Source organism: Hermetia illucens, chromosome 4 (genome assembly GCF_905115235.1).
Source record: "Hermetia illucens chromosome 4, iHerIll2.2.curated.20191125, whole genome shotgun sequence".
Lineage (NCBI taxonomy): Eukaryota > Metazoa > Arthropoda > Insecta > Diptera > Stratiomyidae > Hermetia > Hermetia illucens.
In genome coordinates this window covers 92,912,295-92,922,054 of record NC_051852.1, presented here as the reverse complement: position 1 = coordinate 92,922,054, position 9,760 = coordinate 92,912,295, and the positions used below count along the sequence as shown (strand labels likewise).

General features: G+C 39.2%; 1 protein-coding gene across 1 annotated transcript; it reads right to left on the bottom strand.

The window, feature by feature from the left end:
• Positions 1 to 2,011: 2,011 nt before the first annotated feature.
• LOC119655485 lies at positions 2,012 to 8,360 on the bottom strand. Its single transcript, XM_038061387.1, has 2 exons — positions 7,896 to 8,360; positions 2,012 to 2,622 (listed from the first exon to the last, which is right to left on the bottom strand). The coding sequence occupies exon 2, from the start codon at positions 2,590 to 2,592 to the stop codon at positions 2,014 to 2,016; it is 579 nt and encodes a 192-aa protein (XP_037917315.1). The 5' UTR covers positions 2,593 to 2,622; positions 7,896 to 8,360; the 3' UTR covers positions 2,012 to 2,013.
• Between the last annotated feature and the right edge of the window lie 1,400 nt (positions 8,361 to 9,760).

Sequence of the window (9,760 nt, the reverse complement as noted above, 5' to 3'; positions counted from 1 at the left end):
TGGATGAGGTTGATCCAGCCCGGAAAGTCTATACGGGCAATATCTATGGTAGAAAAAGAAGACGAGGCATACCCTGTCTAAGATGGAACGGTGGCGTAGGTCAGGACGCCAGGCAGCTTTTAGGGATATCGAATTGGTGGACCTCGGCGTAAAACCGGGATGTCTGGAGTTCCTTATTAATGCAGGCCTAGACCGGATACCGGTTATTGCGCCGTTGATGATGATTACTTTTCCCAGGGCCAGGTTAAAAAGACACCTGATAGGATATCCTTTGGTGTCAGCCCGTTGTTGGTCGTGAATGGGCAAGAGAGTGACTTTGCTGCTTTTAACTGGTTTCGCACATTGGTTGGGGTCAGCTTAGTCAACCATATCACTTTGGTTGAGGTACTGAATTGTCCCATGGTCGTGCACAGTTTTACTCTAGTTATACTATCATAGGCTGACTGAGCTTCGGTTGTAAAACTAGCTTCAGCTTTCTCCACCATGCGAAGAAAACTGTTTCAGCCGTGCATGCCTCCAAATGCCTAATCAACTAGTTTGATATTAACAGTGAGATTACGGACTCTTTTGGGGACGGTTTTGAAACTTCCTCCTCAGTTGTTGCAGGTATTGTGAAGAAGTTTGACGCTTGTTCATACTTACTGCGGTCCCATTTATGCGCTGCATGATTCATTTGCCTCCTGTTTCTCGAAGATGTCGAGTCTTCCTCTAGATCGTTGTCTTCTTTCGTAATTTTACCGGAAGAATCGCATGCTCCTGTTTTTCATCTCGTTATTTCTATCTTAAATTGATTTCTATGAACGCACGCTTCCGAAAAGTTGTCACAGGAAAACTCAGATTTTCAGCTCCATTATACTGCTTCTGGTGTTGGCAATTCGTCTGTCCTAAATCACAAGCCACGACTAGAACAGAGAAACTCCACGCATGCGACAAATAACATCGAGTTTAATGGCGGACCTCCATACTTATAAAAGGGGGATGGAGCATTTTTTCATCCAACATGTATATGCGGAGTATCAAATGAAAGGCCTTGCTTACCACTTTTAGGTTTGCCATCATTTGGGGTGCAGTTAGGAAGCGATCGCGTATTTTTAAGCGCCTTTCTTAGAAAAATCTAAAAGAAATCTTGGTAGTGCCTGATGTGATCATCTTGAAGTCAACTTTGGCAAAAGGGGCAGAATTTACATTTCGTAAAACAGAACAATGGACAAATGTGGGCAGTAAGAAGCGGCAAAAAGAGAAAAAGGAGATTCGTTTGGAAATAATTATTTTTTTCCAGAAAGGACGTATGTGCTGCGCCGATACCCTTTGCAAAGTCAAATCAATCCGGAATTAACAGACTTGGGCGGTAATGCGACTCATATCGGGCGTACGGAGAAAGGAGATCTGATGTTGCACCTAAATAAATCCAACAAGACAGCGGATAGTTTTCACGGCCAAATAGAAAAGATGCTACATGAGCAAGTAGAAGTGAAAGCTCGAAAGCTAGAAAAGTAATTGAATGAAACGAGGTTACATCGCGGGAAGATATCTGTGCTGGGTTAAGCGGACAATTTAACCTTAGCAGAATAGAAGCAGTTGTACACAGACTGCTATTATTAGCTTTTCTGTGGAATGGCTTAAGTCTAGGTACTTCTCAAGGGATGATGTAGATGTCTCCATTTTTGTCACATTGTAGCAGCATGTACTGCATCTACGATGCATGTCTCGCAAAGAGAAAATGAGTTAACGTAAATGATAACCTTTGTTATTTGGTAACGTTATTTTTATTATTCGTTGCAGAGGGCCAGACTATACAGACTGGAGGTACTCAAACAACTGACTTGTTTCTTACATTCTAATCCCTTAAATAGGATTGTCTATGTCTAATGAGTAGATAGGGAAAAATACATAACACATTTCCCTATGACCCATGATCCTAATTATTTTATAATTACTATGAAAATACACAACCTTCTTGGAAGAAGGGTCGTTTGTGATCATCCTTTCATCACATGATGACTATCGCCCCTCTTAAACAGAGTCGTCCCGGATCTGCATCAAATTATTTTCAATCTGTTTCAAAATGAATTGAACCCTTGGTTCCATATTGGATTCGTCGACTTGTTCGTTGTTGACCATTTGTTGCCTACGGTGTTTGTAGTAGAAAGTCGCAGTGATGACAAAGATGCCTAATAAAATAGCGCCGCTGAACAAATAGAATGCTTGTTGCAAATTGACATGTTCGGTCTTCTGGCTTATTTTCTCCAAATTTTGTATGTGGACCTGTTGAAGATATGCAAGGGAAACGAGTGTAGAATGTTCAGATACCTTTAATTTAAAGATGCTGGCCGTTAATGGTTCAATCCTTGATTTTTTTATTGATGTCGGGTACAAGGTTCCGTTAATAAAGACGTCGTTGGAATGAATCACGAGACAGGTTCCGTTTACGTTTACGTCTTGACCATTTTCGTTGACTATTGTTTCCCCGTCCTTAATAACCAGGGTGTTCTCGTCGATCTGCATCACTGGCGGTATGTGATGTGCAGTTGATATTCCGCATGTCGCCGTGTCGTTGTTTAAACATTTGACGCAAACAGTGATCGCGTACATCCTCTTGGCAAAATGGTATTCCTGTCGATTCTTTTCATAAATGCAACGGTTTATTGCCCGATTTACACATACCGATGTGACTATTATTTAAATTTAACATAATATTTCCATGGACCACAGGAAAAATTCTAACTAGTGGGCAAATTTCCTTAATTTTAGGTATTTTAACAAGAAATTTTAATAAACTATGATCAGAATAAACTGTTACACTTGAAGCTAACAATATCTCATTATACTTATACTAGATATTTCATTATTTAGTTTTTCTATCTCAAAATTTTGTAGAATAGTAGGGTTTACAATGTTAGGTTTGGCAAAAATGACCGAGTAGACGACATTATCTAACATGCTGATAGCTCCTTGATTTCTTACGGATATGAGTTGAAATAGATTGGGCCCAATAGAGTCATTGCTTTGAGAATAATAATTGCGATGTAACACATTAATTTGTGTTGTAAGTTCGTTTATTTTCTTCATGAATTCGCTATTAATTTCGATCTGTTGGTTTTCGGCTGCGATCAACCTTGATTGTCGTTCGTTTATTAACACGAAATCGCTATGGTCAGGAGTTCCTGCGACAAATTTTAAAGCGGAACCTATAAAGTCTATTGATCTTTTTATTCTATGGAAGCGTAAAGAGTTAAGCAATTTGTTCATTTCATTGAAATCCGCTTCAAGAGATGCCTTTTCCTCCTGGTTATGGAATAATTTCTCAAGATTGTTGATATCGGCTGCTATTATTTCGAATTCGGTCAAGTTGATAGTGTGCATTAGGTAAGTATAGTCATCGTAAATGGCTACATTACCCTTTTGGAACGGAATATACATGGCGTGTGTGTAATCGAGGAGTCTTGCGCTAGTCCTCGTAAGAAATATTATCGTATATTGTCTTTGTGAATCTGTTTTCCATCTACAAGGACGGTGGTTCCTAAATCCTCCTGTACAATTTTTTTAATGTATCTACTTGATAGTTTAGTACCCCTACGTCTATCTTTCTTAACAAATATCTCCTGTCCGGGTAAAAATGTACGAACTATCCGTTTAGTGTTTTTTAATCTGTTTTGTTTTTCCTGGCTTTGTTGAAGGGCTTGTCTAATTTGTTGTGATTCCTTTTCGGACAATGCAAAGATAACGTCTATGGGTTTTCGTTTAATGACGGTATGGATTGAGTTATTATATTTAATAGTTGCAGTGAGTATTATTTCCTCAGGATCATGATTGTTACCTTCGATATTCAGAGTTCTTGAAATTTCACTAAGCGTTGAGTGAAATCTCTCAACCTGCCCGTTACTTTCGCTATGCATAGCTGGTACTGTATGATGAGACATACAAAATTGGTTTTGAATAAGAGCTCTAATAGTTTTTGAGCAAAATGATGGTTCATTATCAGTGACCAATATTCTCGGGTTTTTGAAAAATCCAATAGTTTTAAGTATACTATTTTTTACGTCTGCTATACAACGGGAGGGTATTGGTTCTACAATGGCAAATTTGGAGAATTTGTCAATGCATGTTAAGAAATGAATATTATTTGTACTATATATATTCATATGCAGGATTTCTCCTGGGTAACTAGGTATTGGGGTAGAATTCTGAATTTGTTTCTTTGGATGTCGAACATATTTCGCTTGTGCGCAGATTCTGCAATTTTCGACAAAGGCCTTAGTCTTTTGCCTTAGTTCAGGAAAAAAATAATTGTCAAGAATTTGTTGGTAGTTCTCAGCTGCTGAGCGATGGGCTCTTTCGTGTTCTTTAGCAATAGTTTCGAGCTGATCGTCTCTATTGGGAAGATCTATTACAAACTTGGTAGTATGCTTGAAACGTATTGCCGGGAAAAGCATAATCAGTTCGCTTTGAATTTTTCCCAGTACCTCCTGTGGACAAAAAATTCCGTTCACTACATTATAATTTATAATTTTTTTCAGTACCAAATGTAGTGAATGAATATCGTTAAATCGAATATTATGTCGATGATAACCTGGAAATGGTGTTGTGGAATCCTTCTCGATTGACTTTGCAAACGATAGAAAAATCTGATTCTTGAAGCCATTTATTGGTTGGGATACCGTTCGAATATGCTGTGTTAATGATACTTGACTATTCGTACATGCTTCATGCAATATGTAATTTCACTCTCACCTAGGTGCTGAATGTGTTGGCGCGACAGTGCGTCGGCTACTACATTACTACTACCAGGTTTATAGTGGAATTTTGGAGCAAATTCTTCAATAAAGCTTCTCCAACGCTTGAGTTTCGTGTTGGGGTTACGATCAGATATAGAGAATGTAAGCGGTTGATGGTCCGTGAATATACTCAGATTGGTAACCCCATACAAATAGTTTCGCAGAGTTTGGAGGGCCCATACTATGGCCAGCATTTCTCGCTCATTTTCTTCTGTAGGCGTAAGGGTACGCGATACAAAAGTGATGGGCTTCCCATTTTGCGATAGTACAGCTGCTATGGCAACAGAAGATGCGTCTGTAGTGAGCTCAAAAGGTTTAGAAAAATCTGGGAAAAGAAGGGTCACATCTTCAGATGCCAGGATCTTTCTCAGCCTATTAAAAGCGTCCTTGGCGGCTACGGATAAAGTTATTTCCTTGTTCTTAGATTGATTTGTTCCAATATTACCATTTTCCCCACGTAATAATTGCGTTAGTGGTTTTGCGATTGCTGCATAATTCTTTATGAAGCGTCTATAATATCCAGATAAGCCTAAAAATGCCCTCAAGGAACGAAGGGTCGTTGGCTCTTTATATTCTAAAAGCGTGCGGACTTTGTCTTCAGATGTCTTCAAACCTTTTTCAGACACAGTGAATCCAAGAAATTCTGTACTTGTTTTGAAAAAAGTTGACTTTTCCAGTGCTATTCTCATGTTCGCGATAAGTAATTTTTTAAAAATAATTTCAATATCTTTTGTGTGAGTTTTTGCCTCCTTAGAAAAGATTATGACATCATCGATATACACATGGCAACGAATGCCTATGTCATCCCGTAAAATATCGTCAATTGCTCGTTGAAAAATTGCAGGGGCATTCTTAAGACCGAAAGGCAAGCGACAGAATTCGTATTTGCCATTATTCACAGAGAATGCTGTTTTCTCTCTGTCTTTTTCGGCCAAGAATATTTGATGGAAACCTAATTTTAAATCTATGGTTGAAAAAAATTTCGAGTTGGCGAGATTTGCGAGGATCACTGATATATCTGGTATCGGATAACGATCAGAAATAGTTTTTTCGTTAAGTTTACGAAAATCGACTACTAGTCGCATTTTCCGATTACCTGATTCATCCATTCCTTTTTTATCGACGACCCAGATTGGGTTATTGTACGGTGACCTACTTTTACGGATAATACCAGAGTGAAGCATAGATTGAACCTCTTTATTGACAAAGTCTTTGGCTGACATTTGATAAGGATAGCTTCGAAAATAAACGGGCTCATTCGCCGTGGTTCGAATTGTAGCCACAACTGATGTATTGTAGGGTAAGGCCTAATTTGGGTCGGCAAAAACTTCAGAGTTACGGTTTACAACAGCTTTGAAATCAGAACAGACTTCTTCAGGGATATTCTTATATGTTTCCTCCAACCTATTAACTTGAGCACATTCCATAAAACGAAGGGGTTCAACGCCTCCTTTGTATTTTATTTCATTGGAACTTGTCTCTACAGAGGCACCGATTTCTTTTAGAAAATCATAGCCTATAATTCCATCGAAATCATTGAGGTTTGATAATATAAAGAAAGTTGTTTCCTTGCCTAAGATTCGTATTGTGCATTTTTTTGATACATATGTAGAACCATTAATGGATGAAACGTAAAAAGGTTTCTTAACGGCCTTGACCGTTTTTAGAAACGGAAAATCCTTTATATAATTTTTAGCCGCTCCAGTATCTATCAGTATTTTTATTATAACTTTTGACCATTGCCTGCCGTTTTTTCTATGAACGGTAAGCGGGAACTAATGCTTAAAAGGTTGAGCTGATCACCTGTATATGAGTAGTGGTCAGATTCACTTTCGGTTTGATACACATCCCTTTCTTGAAAATTTGCCTGATTTCGATTGCACATGCGTTCAGCGTTTTGTACATTTGTGTAATTAAGACGCTGTGTATTGTTATTATATCTATTACGCCGCTGATTTTTATTTTGCTGTGTATATTGAAGTCTCTGATTCCCATGAGGGATGTGATTGGCATAACTAAGTGCAGGAATCGCTTCTTGTCTAAAAGAAGAGTTTCTGTTTCCCATATTTTGAAATTTTGCGCTATTGCGAAAACGAGATGTTGATGGATCCACTTCCATTGGTTCAGGAAAAGTGGACGGTTTTTTTTCAGATACTAATCTATATTGTGGAAAATTCTTACGAGGTATCATGTTATGAGTTTTTCTTTCCGCGAATGCATTTGCAAAAGCTGATCGTTCTTGATTCATTTGAAGTTCGTGGGCTAGAGCTAAAGCACTAGGTAGATCCACAGGCCTGCTTGAGAATAGGACGTTACTTAACGGACGATTTAACCCTGATATAAACACACGAAGCGCGTCGCCTCTATATTTGTTATTGAGTAACTTTAATGAATCTACGTCTCCGGAATATTGCATTATTGCTTTGTTGGTAATAAGCGTAAGTTGTTTCTCGACAGTATTATAATACTGATCAATAGACATTCTACCCTGTCGTAATGTAGACAGTTCATGCTCTAAGAGATGAAGTGATCTTTTATCCGAATAAGTATGGTCTAACCTAGACAGAATCGCCTCGAAGTTTAATGGAGTGCTGAATGAAGACAGAACCGTGTCAGCTGCTCCAGTGATTTTATTTCTAATAATTGCTACAGCTTGATAATGACGGTTGGAGTTCGAAAATCTTTCAAACGGCTTTATAGCAGCTTTGGCAGATTGCTGCCAGGAAGGGTATTTTTCCATAATTCCTGAAAAGTCGGGAACGGATTTAACAACTTCAAGCGAAATATCACATTGAATACCATCATTGATTTCTATATCCTCATATTTTTCTATCGAAACCGAGAGAAATGCAGTTTCGACTCGAGTGGAAAGGTCGCTAATTCGAGAATTTAATGTCGAATTAGTTGCTTCTACAGTCGTGCTTAACTGAGAGGCCACGTGATTAATTTGACTTTGCATTTCGGTTTGCATACATGAAACTGTCTCGGTTGTGATCCGAACCACCAAATGGTTAATAGCTTCCGCGGTCAAACACATTATAAATGTAGTTTTTAGTATAGTTCTAATGTAAAAAAAAATGTAAAATGTCGCCCAAACGGTTTACATAAAGCTGTACTTACACAATAAGAAACGCCATTGAGTATTCACAACCAGTCATTAAACTTAATATTTTTTTTTTTTTTTTCTGTTTGGCCACTTTTGTTCTTTTCACTAACTATAAATCACAAACTATAAATATCACACGGTCCTTATAATGTCACTCGATACTTTTTTATTCAGTGTGGGTTTCCCGGTTTTCATCCGCGATATTAACGGTGTTGAAAACGCGAATTTTCCGGTTAGTTGGGCGCCAGTTAACGTAAATGATAACCTTTGTTATTTGGTAACGTTATTTTTATTATTCGTTGCAGAGGGCCAGACTATACAGACTGGAGGTACTCAAACAACTGACTTGTTTCTTACATTCTAATCCCTTAAATAGGATTGTCTATGTCTAATGAGTAGATAGGGAAAAATACATAACACATTTCCCTATGACCCATGATCCTAATTATTTTATAATTACTATGGAAAATACACAACCTTCTTGGAAGAAGGGTCGTTTGTGATCATCCTTTCATCACATGATGACTAGTCCACGACCGGCACATTGGGCGACAGGGTAAAAGATTCATCTGGAAACGCGGCAGTATGTGCATCCGGAAGGCAAGCCATATAGGAAACAATGGCATTCCAGAGAGCCGGCTTCCATATCTACAGCTCTTGCGCAATATGAGGAGATGTTAGACAGTTTGCTTTGGACGCTAGACACCACGGTCGTGCAATTATCGTCCGGGATTTCAACGCATGTGCCTTAGATTTGCAAAGCAATATAACAAACACCAGGGGCCGAATGTTACTTGAAACTAAAATGCATGCCTACCTTGCGGGGTCAGTTCTTAGGCTCTTAGGCGATCGTTGAGCTGACTTATTTCACTACCTCGTTGACTTCCTGTCGTCAGTTTGGCCAATGAGGGAATACTACACCTATATTGACCACCAACAACAGCGGATGAGCAAGAGAATTGCAAAAACAGGATAGCAGCCACTGAAGGAGGTTTGAGAAGTCACCACTCGATGGCGACGACGCTGAAAAGGGTGAGTCAGCTATGTCAGCGGATAATTTAAGCACGCGGGTGTAGAATGTCACGATGGCGGTTCTACGATAGTAGGAGACCAAACTGCTCATGGAAATCCCGCTGTTGAAATCATCATGATCGCTTGCGATGGGGGGTTGGACAGGAAAAGAAAGAAGCCAGAACATCGGTAGCGAGAAAGAATAACACGATCTTGGGGTACTCCGAAGATTATGTTACGAAGGTTATACGATAAAGTAAGCGGAATTGCTACAAGCAAATGTACCTTGAGGCAAATACCAATCCTTGAGGCGTTGCTTAGAAGGCTCTAATAAACAAGATTCGTGGGTAAACATCACATCAAGTGTTTCTCTCCACAGTAGGAAAAGGAAATGGACTTCAGCTAATAGTTCAAGAGGATGTTTTCTGGATACCCGGGGTGGGACTAGAAGAAATCTGTCCACGAATTGGAGATAATAAAGTTTCGGAGTTGGACGGGATTTCTATCAAAACCCTGCACTTGGTTCCCCAAGTAGAAAGGATATGTTGTGACTGCGGTTGATCTAAAAGGCTTCGTATTGGGGCCTCTACTATATGATGGAGTATTTAGCCTTCGCGTATCAACAGAGGCAAAGTTGATTCTTTTTGCATACGATCTGGCGGTCGGGGTGGCTATGAAGCAGCCCGAGGAAGCGGAACTTAATAATAATAATCGTTGGCGCAACAATCCATATTGGATCAGGGCCTTGAAGTGTGTTAGAGCACTCCATTCAAGACCGTAACGGTACACTACATGATTACAGTACTTTGTAGGGGGCAATGTGGTCAGCATTGCGCTCGCCCGAGATTATTATCCTGATTTGATTCAG